Here is a 17,869-nt window from a genome sequence, read left to right on the forward strand (position 1 = left end):
AGACCATCTTTGCATGAAATGTTCCTTTGGTATCTCCGATTTTCTTGAAGAGATCTCTAGTCTTTCCCATTCTGTTGTTTTCCTCTATTTCTTTGCATTGATCACTGAGGAAGGCTTTCTTATCTCTTCTTGCTACTCTTTGGAACTCTGCATTCAGATGCTTATATCTTTCCTTTTCTCCTTTGCTTTTCACTTCTCTTCTTTTCACAGCTATACGTAAGGCCTCCCCAGACAGCCATTTTTCTTTTTTGCATTTCTTTTCCATGGGAATGGTCTTGATCCCTGTTTCCTGTACAATGTCACAAACCTCATTCCATAGTTCATCAGGCACTCTATCTATCACATCTAGGCCCGTTAATCTATTTCTCACTTCCACTGTATAATCATAAGGGATGATTTAGGTCATACCTGAATGGTCCAGTGGTTTTCCCTACTTTCTTCAATTTCAGTCTGAATTTGGCAATAAGGAGTTCATGGTCTGAGCCACAGTCAGCTCCTGGTCTTGTTTTTGCTGACTGTATAGAGCTTCTCCATCTTTGGCTGCAAAGAATATAATCAATCTGATTTTGGTGTTGACCATCTGGCTATGTCCATGTATAGAGTCTTCTCTTGTGTTGTTGGAAGAGGGTGTTTGTTATGACCAGTGCATTTTCTTGGCAAAACTCTATTAGTCTTTGCCCTGCTTCATTCCATATTCCAAGGCCAAATTTGCCTGTTACTCCAGGTGTTTCTTGACTTCCTAGTTTTGCATTCCAGTCCCCTATAATGAAAAGGACATCTTTTTTGGGTGTTAGTTCTAAAAGGTCTTGTAGGTCTTCATAGAACCGTTCAAGTCTTTGCTGTTATTCACCAATAAAATTTTATGTTCTTTACAAGTCTGAGCAACTTTACAGTGTTGCTAATGTATTTATTTAATAAATATAATTTTTCAAAGTTATGTATAGATTTGTATCCTTTGTGAATGCACAGCAATGAAATGAAGAGGATCTGGTGTCAGCTAGCCTGGGCTCTATGTGCATTTCACCTCCTTGCTGTGCGGCAGCTTCGTTCCCTAAGTGTCAATGATTTCATCTGTGAAATGTGAGTGACAACAGCACTCATCTCAGAGGGCTCGTTATGCCCTCTGAGGACAATGTGAACAATATGAACACATGAACAATGTTTTGTTAAATTTTTGTGTTTACTTTTGCTAAGCATTTTTTAAATTTCATATTATTAAAGAGAAAATCAAAGGTAGGAAGATTTTTTTCAGGATAAGCCTCTTATCCTCCTACATCAGAGGGCAGACAGAATGAAAACCACAATCACGGAAAACTAACCAAACTGATCACATGGACCACAGCCTTGTCTAACTCAATGAAACTATAAGCCATCCATGTAGGGCCACCCAAGACAGACGGGTCATGGTAGAGAGTTCTGACAAAACGTGGTCCACTGGAGAAGGGAATGGCAAACCACTTAAGCGTTCTTGCCTTGAGAACCCCATGAATAGTATGAAAAGGCAAAAAGATAGGAGGACACTCAAAGATGAACTCCTCAGGTCAGTAGGTGCCCGATGTGCTACTGGAGAACTGCAGAGAAATAGCTCCAGAAGGAATGAAGGTGCTGAGCCAAAGTGGAAACAACTCCCAGTTGTGGATGTGACTGGTGATGGAAGTAAAATCCAAAGCTGTAAAGAGCAATATTGCATATGAACCTGGAATGTTAAGTCCATGAATAAAGGTAAATTGGAAGTGGTCAAACAGGATATGGTAAGAGTGAATATTGACATTTTAGTAATCAGTGAACTAAAACAGACCAGAATGGGCAAATTTAACTCAGCTGACCATTACAGTTACTACTGTGGGCAAGAATCCCTTAGGAAAAATGAAGTACCTGTCATAGTCAACAAAAGAGTCCAAAATGCAGCACTTGGATGCAATCTCAAAAATGATAGAATGATTTCTATTCCTTTCCAAGGTAAACTATTCAAAATCACAATAATCCAAGTCTATGCCCAACCGCTAATGCCTAAGTAACTGAAGTTGAACTTTTCTATGAGGACCTACAAGACGTTATAGAACTAACACCAAAAAAAAGATGTCCTTTTCATCATAGGGAACTGGAAGGGAAAAGTAGGAAGTCAAGAGATACCTGGAGTAACTGGCAAGTTCAGCCTTGGATTAAAAAATGAAGCAGGGCAAAGGTTAACAGAGTTTTGCCAAGAGAATGCACTGGCCATAGCAAACACCCTCTTCCAACAACACAAGAGACAACTCTACACATAGACATCACCAGATGGTCAACACCGAAATCAGACTGATTATATTCTTTGCAGCCAAAGATGGAGAAGCTCTATACAGTCAGCAAAAAAATACCGGGAGCTGACTGTGACTCAGATCATGAACTCCTATTGCCAAACTCAGACTGAAATTGAAGAAAGTAGGGAAAACACCTAGACCATTCATGTATGACCTAAATCAAATCCCTTACGTTTATACAGTGGAAGTGAGAAATAGATTTAAGGGACTAGATCTTATAGACAGAGTGCCTGAAGAACTAAGGATGGAGTTTCATGACATTGTACAGGAGGCGGTGATCAAAACCATCCCCAAGAAAAAGAAATGAAAAAGGCAAAATGGTTGTCTGAGGAGGCCTTACAAACAGCTGAGAAAAGAAGAGAAGCAAAAGGCAAAAGAGAAAAGAAAAGATATACCCATCTGAAAGCAGAGTTCCAAAGAATAGCAAGGAGAGATAAGAAAGCCTTCCTCAGTGATCAATGCAAAGAAATAGAGGAAAACAATAGAATAGGAAAGACTAAGACAAAAGACTAAAACAGTAGAATGGGAAGACAAAGATCTCTTCAAGAAAATTAGAGATACCAAGGGAACATTTCATGCAAAGATGGGAACAATAAAGGACATAAATGGTATGGACCTAACAGAGGCAGAAGATATTAAGAAGAGGTGGCAACAATACACAGAAGAACTATGCAAAAAAGATCTTAATGACTCAGACAACCACGATGGTGTAATCACTTACCTAGAGCCAGACATCCTGGAATGTGAAGTCAAGTGGGCCTTAGGAAGCATCACTATGAACAAAGCTAGTGGAGGTGATGAAATTCCTGCTGAGCTATTTCAAATCCTAAAAGATGATGCTGTGAAAGTGCTGTGCACAATATGCCAGCAAATATGGAAAACTCAGCAGTGGCCACAGGACTGGAAAAAGTCAGTCAGTTTTCATTCCAATCCCAAAGAAAGGTAATGCCAAAGAATGTTCAAACTACCACACAATTACACTCATTTCACATGCTAGCAAAGTAATGCTCAAAATTCTCCAACCTAGGCTTCAACAGTATGTGAACCAAGAAGTTCCAGATGTTTAAGGTGGATTTAGAAAAGGCAGAGGAATCAGAGATCAAACTGCCAACATCTGTTGGATCACAGGAAAAAAAAAACCACGCACACACACATAGAGTGTTTCAGAAAAACATCTGCTTTATTGACTACATTAAAGCCTTTGACTGTGTGGATCACAACAAACTGTGGAAAATTCTTCAAGAGATAGGAATACCAGACCACCTTACCTGCCTCCTGAGAAATCTGTATGCAGGTCAGGAAGCAACAGAACTGGACATGGAACAACAGGCTGTTTCCACATTGAGAAAGCAGTACATCCACGCTGTATATTGCCACCCTGTTTATTTAACTTGCATGCAGAGTACATCATGCAAAATTCTGGGCTGGATGAAGCACAAGCTGGAATCAAGGTTTCAGGAAGAAAGATCAATAACCCCAGATATGCAAATGACACCACCCTTATGGTGAAAACGAAGAGAAAGTAAAGAGCCTTGATGAAGGTGAAAGAGGAGAGTGAAAAAGCTGGCTTAAAACTCAACATTCAGAAAACTAAGATCATGGCATCTGGTCCCGTCACTTCATGGCAAATAGATGGGGAAACAATGGAAACAGTGACAGACTTTATTTTCTTGGGCTCCAAAATCACTGCAGATGGTGACTGCAGCCATGAAATTAAAAGATGCTTGCTCCTTGGGAGAAAAGCTATGACAAACCTAGACAGCATATTAAAAAGCAGAGACATTACTTTGCCCACAAAGATCTGTCTAGTCAAAACTGTAGTTTTTCCAGTAGTCATGTATGGATGTGAATGTTAGTTCATAAAGAAGACTGAGTCCTGAAGAATTGATGCTTTTGAATTGTGGTGTTGAAGACTCTTGAGAGTGCCTCAGCAAGGAGATCAAACCAGTTAGTCCTAAAGGAAATCAACCCTTAATATTCACTGAAGGACTGATGCTGAAGCTGAAGCTCCAGTACTTTGGCCACCTGATATGAAGAGCCACCTCATTGGAGAAGACTTTGATGCTGGGAAAGATTGAACGCAGGAAGAGAAGGGGAGGACAGAGGACGAGATGGTTGAATGGCATCACTGGCGCAATGGACATAGTTTGCTCCAGGAGATGGTGAAGGACAGGGAAGCCTGGTGTTCTGCAGTCCATGTAGTCGCAAAGAGTCGGACAGGACTAGTGACTGAACAACAGTAACAGAGGACTTTCATAAGGATTGTGTGAGATAATATATGTAAAGCATTTAGCACAGTGCCTGTCATCTGTATGCAGTTTACATATGCTACACACACACAAGGCACAATTGCACACACAATGTAAGTGCGTACAGCTTAAATCATGACTAAATGATTTTTTTTAATGTACAAAACCCAGCTGAAATCCATGTCTGATTTCTTATCAAAATACATAATGGTATCTGGACAGATTATATACAAATTAATTAGAGCATAGTCACAAACAAAAGTAAGAAGAAGCTTGTTTTAACTGCTACTCTGAAGCTAATGTTGATATGGATAAGAGGCAAATATGAGAACACCTAAAATCTCTTGATAAAAATTAATGAAGTGACACGTGTACTAGCTACAAAAATATTTTATATCTACTGTACTTATAATACTTTGCTGAAGCAAATATTTTTATATGAAAAATAATTTATATACTTAGGACATGTTAGAATCAAATGGTTTTTATTTCTGCCAACTCAGTTTTGTCATAAAAACAAAGAAAATATGGAATGATTATGCCTATGCTGGAAACTGTCACTTATATATTCTTTTGAACAGCTTGAAAGTACAGGTGAAAATGTTAAACCTCAGCATCAGCTGAAAAACACTGTTACTGTGGATGACAGTGTGGGCAATGACACTACCTTTCTAGTTACATGGCAGACCAGTGGTCCCCCTGAGATTGTATTATTTGATCCTAATGGAAGAAAATACAACATGGATGATTTTATCATCAATCTAGCTTTTCGGACTGCTCGCCTCTGGATTCCAGGAACAGCTAAGGTAAGTGTTGTAAGCTTGTTCATAATGACAACGTTACAAGCACACAACTTTCGACTGAATCACAGAGCTAAATGCATTGTGTAAAGGAAATCAATTCTGATATACCAAAATTCTACTTTAAATTTATGAGGGAATTTTGTGAATGTTCAAAATTTAAAAGGAACGACTAAGGTATGTTCAAAACTTTAAAATGGATATCAAAGCCTTCTCTCACTTCAACAGTGAAAATTAGTACTTACGCAGTGCAAATAAGTTTTTGCTTACTTCCTTCTTTACAAAGTCTATATAGAATACTTATCTATACACTTAGAAAAAAGAAAAAACCCTCTACTTAGAATTTATAATATAAACACATGCAGTACATATGTTTTGGAACACCTCCTATGTGCCAGGTCTTGTTCTAGGTGTTTTACAATAAAATGCCATAATAGGAATAAGAACAGGGTACTCAGAACCCAAGAAGGCATGTGCAGGCAGTAGGGGAAGGAGTATGCTTCCTGAAAGTGAAGACATCCAGATGGAAATATGGAGGACTGAGGAGCGAGAGGTGTAAATGACATTCTCGGCAGAGGAAACAGCACATAGAAAGGCTTATAGAAAAAGAATATGGCTTTTCACAGAACTATAAGTACTAGTTTGATGTGGATGAAATACAGAATAGCATAGAAAGTGGAGATTTAGGGGAAGAAGAGGAGGGTGTGATGGGGCTAGATGGATATATAGGAGTCAATGAGAGGAACAGTTAAAGGGAACGACTAAAGGTTGTAAGCAGGGTGGTAAATTCGTTAGATCCACTCTTGCATTGCCTGCATGCAGTCCCTCTTCAGGTGTGTTGGCCTTCACCTCCCCTTCATGTGACTGTTGATAGCCTCTGCTAGGTCTTCCAGCCTCTGCACCAGCATCCTTCCTTTCAAGCACCTTTATTAGAGTGATCATTCTGAAGCACAAATCTTATCAAGTCTGTGTCCTACTCAAAACTTTTTGATGGTCTCAGAATAAAATACATGTGGTTATTATTATATACCAAGCCTATTACTTTCTGGCTTCTGCCTAAACTTATCTCTTTTTTAAAATTATTTTTTAATTAAAAATTTTTAATATAATTTTAAAGGCTACTTTCCATTTACAGTTATTATAAGAGATTGGCTATATTCCCCAGGTTGCACAATATATCACTGAGCCTCTCTTATATACTATTTGTACCTCCCACTCCCTGACCCCAAGCTTATCTCTTAACCTTTCTCCCAAATACCTTATGCTCCGCCCCTACTTTTCTCCACACTCATCATGTTCTTTTCACACCTGTACACAAGGACCAGAACACTTTACCTACTTCTTGCTGCTTTTGCCTGACCCCTTTGTTTGGATTAGGTGCCCTGTATTAAAACACTTATTATGCCCACAGAGAAGTTTTCCATGTGGAGTTTCCACCATGTGCCTGTTACTAATGTTATGAGTACAAAAGCCAAAAAAAAATTAAAAACAGAAAAAAAGAGATAGATAATATTGTTGTTTGAATTGTGACTTCACTGTAAAATGGTAAAGCATTGTTTCCCAATGAAGAAGGCTGGGTAGGGCATTCAGGCATCTTAATATTATAGTCAAACCTTAGCCCATTGTTCTCTCCTCTTCCTCCTGCTCCACTGTGTTCCTCCTGCTACTTCCAGGGTTTAAGAAGGAGCAAAGGCAGGAATGGGGAAAAAAGGGAATACTTATGGACAATTTTATCAAAAGAACAAATTTCTGCTACATTGTAGTTTAAGTTTTTTCTTCTAGATATTCTTTTGCAGGTTTCCCTCAGGCAGCCCAGGCAGATAAAGAGAATGGCATCTAGCAATATTTCTATAATTCAACATAGACATTATGAAATCCTGATCTATTAAAAAATAGTACTCCTTTTCTTGATCCCTTATAGTGCATGTGGATTTTGTTGCTTGAGATTTCTGGGTCTGGGAATTTTGAAGGAAGTAGAGGGAAGGAAGGTACTATTGCCTTTTAGTCCAGGTTATCCACATAAACCATAATTGTCCACTTGATTTGCTATAATTTTTTCCATTATGTAAAAGGAATAAAAACATTGAACCTCCTTTCGGGTGAAGGAGCTCAGATTAATGTTTGCCAAGTACTTTGAAGCTGACACTTATTATTATTCTCTAAAAATGTGAATCAAGTTGTGTCCTTCCCCACAAACAAATTCAGGGTGTAATTCCCTAAAGAGAAAGTGGGTTGTACAGTGAAAGTCATGTAAATACTGAATTTGGTTATCTCGTAACCAATATTACTCTTCCTGACATTCTTTTGTATCATTTTAGAAAATGCAGTATCAACAAAACAAGAACAATAAACCCTTGGAGTTAGGCTTGCACTTTAAAATAAGGGTTGATTTTCTTCTTGACAAACAAAGTCTTTGTTTTGCAGCCTGGGCTATGGACTTACACACTGAACAATACCCACCACTCTCCTCAAGCCTTGAAAGTGACAGTGACCTCTCGCGCCTCCCGCTCAGCCATGTCCCCTGCCACTGTGGAAGCCTTTGTGGAAAGAGACAGCACCCATTTTCCCCATCCTTTGATGATTTATGCAATTGTGAGAAAGGGGTTTTATCCCATTCTCAATGCCACTGTAACTGCTACAGTTGAACCAGAGACTGCAGATCCAGTGATGTTGAAACTTTTTGATGATGGAGCAGGTAACAAGGAATTCCATGTCATTTTTCACATTCTTAATAGCTGTTCTGATGCTGCAATATCAATATGAAGTTATTTTTTTAATTCTCTAAATTTATATTTTTTATCCCCTAACCTTATGAGATTCTCAAATTGTCATAGTCATTGACATACCAAGTAGCTACAGGTTTCCATCTGCACAGCAAAAGCAAAAAGTGAACTTGGGAAAAGAAAGTCCTCTTGAGGCTCCTGAGAGTGGCTGTGTGTGAGCAGCACTGAGGGAGAAAGTCTCCCACCATTCAGGTCTTGGCTTCCCCTTGTCCTGTGACACTGAGCACATTCAGTAAAGTCACTTGGGAATAGGCATGCCCACATTCCTCTCAGATTCACCAGTTTTACTATGCACTGAAATAATTGGATTAGACAATTAAGTAGTAAATGAAAACCCAAAAAGGGAGATGCTTGAACTTGTGAGTCATGAGATGTCATAGACTATTCTTTAGTTAACTAGCTCAGTTGATGAGAGAAAATAGCCAGTGCGTTTTACATGTGTTATTTGATCACAAGACCAGGCCAGTAAGCCTAGTAGAATCAGGATAGAGATTTTTCCATCACTGGAAAAACAAAGCAAATAAAACCAAACTCTGCCTCAAAGCACTCATTCTGCATAGAGTTAAGAATTTCATCATCATACCTCATAGCACAGCATCAAGCTGGGCAAAGAGCAGCAGCTGGGCTTCTTCTGACTAACTTGTGTTAACTTTTAAAAACAAACTCCTTTATTGTTTTATCTTTCCTGTTCTGTTCTTTTCCTAATCTAAATTCTCAGAATTACAATAGACCTCAAAGTTTATGTTGGCAGACCCAATGTTTGATCTACCAGTAAAATCATATTCCTTCTCTTCGTTGTTTCCAAGGTAAATTTTTTTTAAGAGCCTCATGTTTGACAACTCATTAGTATCTTGACATAGCAATCTTGCATGATATTTATGAAGCAAAAGTTCTTTTAAAGGATTTTAGTTCAAGTCCACCTCAGACAATACTAGAGAAATTCTCTTGTTCTGCCTACTGGAATGGATCCAAACAACTTTTCAGACTCTGATGCTTATCTCTGGCCACACCTTTCACTTTGTATATACTCCAAAAATACACTTGGGCTGGCCTGAAAAACAGATCCTGCTGTCTTATGCTCAATATGCTCAATAGGCTTTTATATTTATTCCCTGGAACCATTTTATTTATCTGATGTCAAAATTTAAGCCGGATGAAAGAAACAATGAAAAGGCTGTTTAAACATCAAAGTGTAAATTTTGATTTTCCCTCTGTATTTACACACTTGCATATAGTTTTCTAATACTTATTTTTATAATGGAAATAGTATTTATCAGCTAATAAAATGAACAATAATAAAATTTATACTAATAAAATATCATAATTTAAAATGGACTTTCTTATGCATACTCTCAAGTAATCATCACAATCACCATGTGAGATGTTATGTCCATTTTACAGGAGAGAAAACTGAGGCTCAGAGGGATCAGCTACTAAGTGGCAGATCCAGACCTTAAAAAAGTCCTCTGAGATCCAAGTCAGTGTTCTTTCCCATTTCTTTCTGAGAACTTTAATTTCTCAGCAATTAAAAGAGGTAACAGTGGTAACCACAGCAGGAAGAGATTTGGCTTTATCATTTCTCAACAAAGATAGACCTTTATAAATAATTAGAACAATAAATATCAAGATCTGGTTTCTTTCCAGTACATAAAAACGTTTTCTAAAACTACTATGATCATAAAGTGCTTAGTGTTTTTTGTTTTAATAAAATATACTCCCATTTTTCTCATATTAAGAAGCAGCCCTGCCTCTCTAGTTGAGATTCTAGAGCCCTTCAGTACAGGGCTTGGGTGTGTGGTGTGAGAACCGAACTGACTCTAGAACAGGACAAGCTGCTTGCCCCATGCGGCCATCTGCACTTGAACAGTGAATGTGATCTCCAGCCTAAGCTACACCTTCTACGGCTGCCCTGGAGTCCAGGCCTTGCTGCCGTTCAGTCATGTACTTGGTTTGGAATTGAATGGCTCTCTGAGGAGCAATGCAAATGGAAGAAAGTCTAGCAAGCTTTCAGAATGCCTCCAGAAATAAGACACATTCTCCTGAAGCAGACAGATCCCAAAGCCTGTCATACTCCAAGTCAGTGAGCCTCTTCAAATTGAGAACAACAGTTCCATGTATCCTCTAGTGAGGAAATCAAATAATTTCACATTGTTACATCAACTACCAAAGTTTCTTTTTTTAATCAGGGCTTCGGGCTATTCATAAACATCTTGAATTTGTATGAAAGTGTGTGTTTATGTGCATATATATTTATTCACTGGGAGCAGAAAACTTTTACCTCAAAAGGGTCTGTGACTATAAACCGACTTAAGAATGTATTTGGTTTCTGTGAAAACCTAGTACTATTTTCAGTGATAGAAATGAGAACTCTAAAGGTGATTAAATGCTTTACTAGCACTAAAGCAGATAGAACTCATTCACTTTTAGAAAACAAATTTTCAGAGGTTAAAGAATCACAAGGAGAAATTATAGAGCCATGGAATTTTTTAACCACCTGATAATTTCAAAAGTAGCTATTAGCATGCCAGCATATGCCAAAAATTGGAAAAATAAGGAGAATAAATCTTATTTTAATAATTTGATTAAATGTTAGTAATCAACTGTGATAAGTACTGACCTTGAGTTTTTTTTTTCATGTATATAAACAGGTGCCGATATTATAAAAAATGATGGAATTTACTCGAGGTATTTTTTCTCCTTTCCTGTAAATGGTAGATATAGCTTGAAAGTGCATGTCAACCATTCTCCCAGCATAAGCACCCTAGCCCACTCTATTCCAGGAAGTCATGCTATGTACGCACCAGGTTACATAACAAATGGTAAGAATCATAAACACTGTGATTTGAATAACATCATTTAGTGTGTGTATTTCTAGTGAGTGTGTGTATGTGTATGTATTAGAGAGAGGTGAATTTCAAAACTCGTGCAAGTCAGTGCATAATTTGTTGACTATCTCTTCAATCCTTAGTGATGTGTGATAGTGGATAACAGGAAGGCAGTAGGTAATTCCCACAGATAATTTTGACCTCTTTTTGTGACTGTTTTATCAGAATTACTACCAGGCAAGGGGATTAACTGATTTTCTCAGTTCCAACTCCTATATTTCTCTATAGAGCTTTAGGCAAAAGGAAGAGGCAGAAAGTTGTTAGCAGTTTAAAGAAGGAAGCAAGCAGCCCAAACAATCCACACAGGAAACGAGTTCCTGGGAAAATATGAGTGTGGATATTACGGGAAAGTGAGGGCTTCCTGAAGATGTCCTGCCTCAAAGTGCCAAATACATAGACCATACACATCTCTTTTAAACACCATTATTATAGTAGTTCCTGATAGGAAGCAGTGGTTAAAGTATAACAAACAGAAATATGCTGTAGTCTTTAAACATAATCTTAAAAAATGTTTGGAAGCATTCTTATATGCAAAACAGCAGAATCTTTAAGAATACTTACATGTATTCTAGCAGCTATAACCAATCATTTGGACTATACAATAGCATGATTCTGTACTTTTCAGTAGAAAACAATTAAGATGCTACAGTGGATTTGCATCTCCTGATATTTTTTGTATTGCTAGAGTATAACTTGCTCTCACCTATATTTAAAATAATTTGGATTACTTCAAAACCAATGTAAATCAATTTGCAAGGTAACTCAACTTTACTACCAAGATATGATTTTGTATCTAGATGTAATACGTCATTTCTAAATAGATATCTTCTCCTTTATATTATACATCAACGTTTTTGAAAGCCTACTAAGTGACAGGCTTAGTCCTAGGAACTTGGGATACCAGGACTTATTGATATCAAATCAATAAGATTCCTATCAAGGAGCTTGCAGAATACAGACTGGTATTTTTTTTAAAGCCATGAATTTAAAGGATTCAAATATCAATATCTACAGTACACTGAGAATAGAAAAGTCATATTCAACTCTGCTTTTATCTGTGTACTTCATGCACAGAAAGAAAAATTTAGATTTCTCTAAGCATGCCTAGTTCACATAACATTCCTTAGCTCATTTTCAGGTGATGACCCTGAACGTGCACAATATGGCACAAAATGGCAACTGCTCTGTTTTCACACAACCAAATCTCCAGACACTGCAGGAACTACTCCCTTCCTCTCCTCCCCAAGGCCTCTGCTGAATCTGCTGTAGATTCCACCCAGCCTGCTCATTCAGAGCTTGAGAGCTCTCCCTTGCACGTTCCCACACTACTGATCCCTCTGAAAAGCATTCAAGAATATTAAAAAGAAATTTTGTTGGTCCCCCTTAAGCTACTGTCCACCTCTTTACTCTGTCATCTAGTTCCTTGAAATTAAATCTGTCTGTACATTCTTGCCCCCAGTTTACTATTCAGCTCACTGCAAGCAGACTTCCAGCCACGTGACCATGACTCCACTGGAATTGCTCTGGCTCTGGTTACCGATGGCCACCTGCTGTTAAGTCCAAAGGATACATTTCAGTCCTCATTTTTCTTGACACAGCTGACTGATTTCTTCTTTGTCATTTCCTGGTTTCTATGATACCACACTCTCCAAATTACCTCTTATTCTCTGGAATTTTTATTCTTAGGCTCTTTTTCCCCTCCTTTTTTTCTACCAAGCCTCTAAGTGTTGGCAATTATCAGAGCTTAGTCTTAAGCTTCTCACTGTTCTATCTGGAGCCACACTGCCTGAGTTTGAAATCTAGCTCCTCTATTCACTAGCTGTGTGACTTTGGGCAAGTCACTTAGACTGTATGCTTAGCTTCGTCATCTATAAACATGGGAGTAATTGTGATCTCCTCACAGCATTGCTGAAAAAGTTAATAGTTGATACACGGAAGGTACTTTAAAAAGTGCCTGACATATAGCAAGCACTCAGCAAATGCTATTTGTTTTTACAGCTGAAATTCTTACTGGGTAATATCAATAACCTACATGGCTTTAATAACATCTTTATGCTGATAATTTCCAAATTTGGAGGTTCAAAATTATTAAATGTAGCTAAAACTTCTTCTTTGAGCTTAAAATCTATGTCTAACTGGCTCCTTGACATCATCACTTAGATGATTTACAGGGACCACAAACCTTGAAAATTAAATTTGTCTTCTCTTCTTAGGCTGTTTGTCTTTCCATTTGCTCATTTTAGGAAGGTGGGAGCTATTCTTTTTGTTCACCAACTTTCTCTCCTTTACCATTCCATATTCAAATGCATAACCAGACTGCTGATTTTTATCTCCAAAATGCATCTAAAAATGCCTACTTGCCTCCCCTCCACTGCTGTCACCAGCCCAAGCTACTATCTTCTTCTATCTGGACCGTTGCAGAAGCCTCACTGCTCGCTATGCTAGTCCATTCTCCGCTGAGAGCAGCCAGAGTGACCTGTCAGAGAGCAAAGTGACTGTATCACTGCCTTGCTTCCCCACAGCATGTAAGATTAAACTATAAAACTATTGTAGTGGCCCACAAGGTCCTGCCTGAACTTTTCTCTCCTGTCTCATCTCAAACTATCTTCCTCTTGATTTAAATTTTTCTAATGTTGCAAAGCTCTTCCATACCTCAAGATTTTTAACTCAGCTTGTTTTCTCTGCCTGGAATGTTCTTAACCTCCACTCTTTACCTCCCTGACTCCTACTCATACTATAGGAAATCTTTAAATGTTACTTCCTTGATACCACTTTAAATTGTTTGTTGTTGCTTAGTTTCTAAGTCCTGTATAATTCTTTATGACCCCATGGACTGTAGCCCACCAGGCTCCTCTGTCCATGGGATTTCCCAGGCAGGAACACTGGAGTGGGCTGCCATTTCCTTCTCCAGGACATCTTACCGACCCAGGGATGGAACCTGCGGCTCCTGTATTGACAGGCATAGCACCCTTCCTATGTTTTTTTCCTTCCAACATTTGCCACAATTATAAAACATGTGTTTATAAACAGGACTTCTAAATTCTGTGAGGGACACTGTTTTGTCTATGATTGCTGGCACAGCATAGGCCCTCAAAATACTTATTGAATGAATGAATGGTTGAATGAATAAAAGAACTGTTGAATAAACCAACTTATTCTAAAGATGTAGAAAAGGAAATAGGGTCTTAAAATGTCAATAATCTATAAAAACAAGCTATCCAGGAGATTGTAATTTGTTGTTTTGGCTATTCTTTTCTTTGATGTCACAGGTAATATTCAGATGAATGCCCCAAGAAAATCGGTGGGCAGGAGTGAGGAGGAGCAAAAGTGGGGCTTTAGCAGAATAAGCTCAGGGGGCTCCTTTTCTGTGCTGGGCGTTCCAGCTGGCCCACATCCTGATGTGTTTCCACCATGCAAAATTATTGACCTGGAAGCTGTAAAAGAGGAAGAAGAGGTGATTTTATCTTGGACAGCACCTGGAGAAGACTTAGACCAGGGCCAGGGTAGGTTTCTTGCTTTCATTATCTATTTTTCTACAAAGTGGCATTTCCAGTAACTGTCAGGGGTCAGTAGGGTAAAAATAGCTTTGGAGATTTACAGCTGACAAAGTTGCAGAAGGTTGTCATGAAAAGTTTTGAGTTGCTGATAAGGCCATGTATCCTGGAGTACAGGAAGAGAATGTACCAGCTCCCCCAGGATTGAAGAGGTCCTGGTAGACTTACTGACACTAATGTAGAAACCTCTGTTGGAAACCTAAATATCACATATAACAGTGATCTAGTCAAAAGAAATGGGCTTTATATGACAGAGCATGGACTTTTAAATACTGGAGGCAATTAGTCTTCTGAAGATTGAATGGTAAATTGTAAATTCAAGGATTTACAATTCAAGTTTAAGGGAATAATTCCTGTAAGTCGTGAAGTATTTGGCACACTGTCTTCTACTTCTGGTCATCATTTTTTGTTAGGGAGGCTGGTACCTGTTCTCCAGTTTGAGGCTTTCTAACCCTTGCTTGGACATGATGAGTTCCTACTTCTACCCTCTCTTTTCTAATGCTTTTATGCCAGCCTCCAGCTTCCACCTATCTCATTTCTTCATAGCAACTCAACAGACTAAATTTTCTGAAAGAATAAATGTTCCAACATCTTTGCCATTACCAGAACAAGATTATCATTGGTTACACATGAAATGGTTTATTTCCAAAAGCCTCTGATTGAGATTTCTGTAGGAACTAACCTTCTCTCTTGAAAGCCAATTTGTCAATATCAGTGAATAACAGCAGCCACCTTAGGCCTCTGCCAGTCTTGCTTTCAATTTCTATCTTTTTTTTTTTTTTTTGGCTTATAATTCTCTACTACTCTCTCCAGAAAGCATCTTAATTACAAATAATTCTGCACTGCTGAGAAACAGTCAATATTGTAGTTTTGTCTTGAAGAATCTGTTATCACAATCTATCTGTTCTTGCTAGAGAAGAAGGAAGAGAAATATTTTACATTCTAATTTAGGGATTCTCCTAATTTAAAGTTTGGAGATATGAATTGATTGAAACTGTGGGATGGATGCATTGTTTGTATAATGGAAACAGCTGTAACTTAACATTAGAGCCAAAAAGTAGTCCCTGCTGTGACTACAAGTCCAGCTGTTGTATCTTTGGCAGTTTGCTTAAACTCTATTAGCCTCAGTTGTATATGTGAAAAATATAACTAAGACTATCTATTTCACAAAGTATTGTGGTGTTGGAGAAGACTCTTGAGAGTCCCTTGTACTGCAAGGAGATCCAACCAGTCCATTCTGAAGGAGATCAGCCCTGGGATTTCTTTGGAGGAAAAGATGCTGAAGCTGAAACTCCAGTACTTTGGCCACCTCATGCGAAGAGTTGACTCATTGGAAAAGACTCTGATGCTGGGAGGGATTGGGGGCAGAAGGAGAAGGGGATGCCAGAGGATGAGATGGCTGGATGGCATCACTGACTCAACGGATGTAAGTTTGAGTGAACTCCAGGAGTTGGTGATGGACAGGGAGGCCTGGCATGCTGCGATTCATGGGGTCGCAAAGAGTCGGACATGACTGAGCAACTGAACTGACTGAAGGTGACATATGTAATACAAAATGGAGGAGAAAGAGGGCCCAGTTAATTTCCTGGGCTGTTGATTTGTGTTGCTAGAGTTCTCTAGCTTCTTATTTGAAGTAAGTAGCCACCCACACTCACTCCCATCTTTATGTAAAAGAAAGTGTGGTGCCTGCCATCTAGTACTTTTCCTCTTTCCTCACTGCCTCAGAAGCACAGTAGTGTGAAAAGAGACAAGCTCAGACTACTGGTAACTGTGTTCCCAGTTCCCAGTGGTTTCAACTATACCACTGAGTTAAGAGTACAAAGAAAATGGGTGTACAGTATCAGTGATTTTGAATGGCTTGAAAAGAAGAAATACAACTGAATGGGACTTTAGAACTGATATTACAAAGGGCTTTAGAAAGGGAGAGAGGATTTCACACATTCACATAAATGGCCCTGCAGGATGGAGAGGATGACTAGAGCAGGATGACTAAAGCATATCAAGCCTGTTACAATGCGAAATCTCAAATACAAAAGATCGGCAGGTAGGGAGTGGTGAGATGTGTATTAACTTGCTGAGATCACTCAATCATAACTGACTTGATGACCCAGCAATGGCAAAATTGACCAATTAGCCATGAGTATACCAACTAGCAAGTAGGTGCCTGTTTAACTTATAAACATGTGCTTTCATCCTCTCTTTTTTTTTTTTTTCACAAATTGTTGTCTAGAAAGCTGTGATATTCACCTCTATCACCACAGTTAAAAACAATCAGGGTATGTCTCTGGCATTACAATTATGAAAAATTTCACTATTATTAAATAAATAAATGAACAATTAAAGCATTAAATGAACAACTTGTATATATCACTGTATATACAGTATCAACTCTTTACCATATACAATACACTGTAAAAAGATGACAAAGTATGTGAAACAAGCAAAATATTACCAGATCATTACTATGTTTGGGAATATATGTGGACAAGGTATTATGGAAATAGATTATGCCCTTACCTCTTCATTAAGAGTGTGGGTTAATAACTGTTTAAACTGAGTTTTTATTATTTACTGTGTGCTAAGTCGCTTCAATATGTCCAATTCTTTGCGACCCCATAGACTGTAGCCTACCAGGCTCCTCTGTCCTGGGATTCTCCAGGCAAGAATACTGGAGTGGGTTGTCCTGCTCTTCTCCAGGGGATCTTCCCAACCTAGGGACTGAACCTGCATCTTTTATGTCTCCTGCATTGGCAGGTGGTTTCTTTACCACTAGCACCACCTAAGCCATATTTAGTGCCTAGTACAGTGCTAAATAAAAGTGAAAGTCATTCAGTCATGTCCAACTCTTTGCGACCCCATGAACTATATAGTCCGTGGAATTCTCTAGGCCAGAATACTGGAGTGGGTGGCCTTTTCCTTCTCCAGGGGATCTTCTCAACCAGGGAACGAACCCAGGTCTCCCGCATTGCAGGTGGATTCTTTACCAGCTGAGCCACAAGGAAAGCCCAAGAATACTAGAGTGGGTAGCCTATCCCTTTTACAGTGGATCTTCCTGACCCAGGAATCGAACCAGGGTCTCCTGCATTGCAGGTGGATTCTTTACCAACTGAGCTATCAGGGAAGCCTGTTCAGTTCAGTCTCTCAGTCGTGTCCAACTCTTTGTGACCCCATGAATCGCAGCACGCCAGGCCTCCCTGTCCATCACCAACTCCCAGAGTTCACTCAGACTCACGTCCATTGAGTCAGTGATGCCATCCAGCCATCTCATCCTCTGTCGCCCCCTTCTCCTCCTGCCCCT

The 17,869-nt window shown here is 38.9% G+C and overlaps 1 protein-coding gene across 1 annotated transcript in view; it reads left to right on the forward strand.

Moving 5' to 3' along the window:
* Positions 1–17,869, forward strand: part of CLCA2 (chloride channel accessory 2) — a 41,287-nt gene that overhangs the window by 21,635 nt on the left and 1,783 nt on the right. Inside the window, exons 10-13 of the mRNA XM_010860332.1 lie at positions 5,131–5,355; positions 7,774–8,044; positions 10,781–10,951; positions 14,287–14,520. Coding sequence (XP_010858634.1) covers positions 5,131–5,355; positions 7,774–8,044; positions 10,781–10,951; positions 14,287–14,520 — 901 coding nt within the window. The remainder of the gene's footprint in view (positions 1–5,130; positions 5,356–7,773; positions 8,045–10,780; positions 10,952–14,286; positions 14,521–17,869) is intronic.

The sequence above is a fragment of the Bison bison genome, unplaced genomic scaffold, assembly GCF_000754665.1.
Source record: "Bison bison bison isolate TAMUID 2011002044 unplaced genomic scaffold, Bison_UMD1.0 scf7180017864466, whole genome shotgun sequence".
NCBI lineage: Eukaryota > Metazoa > Chordata > Mammalia > Artiodactyla > Bovidae > Bison > Bison bison.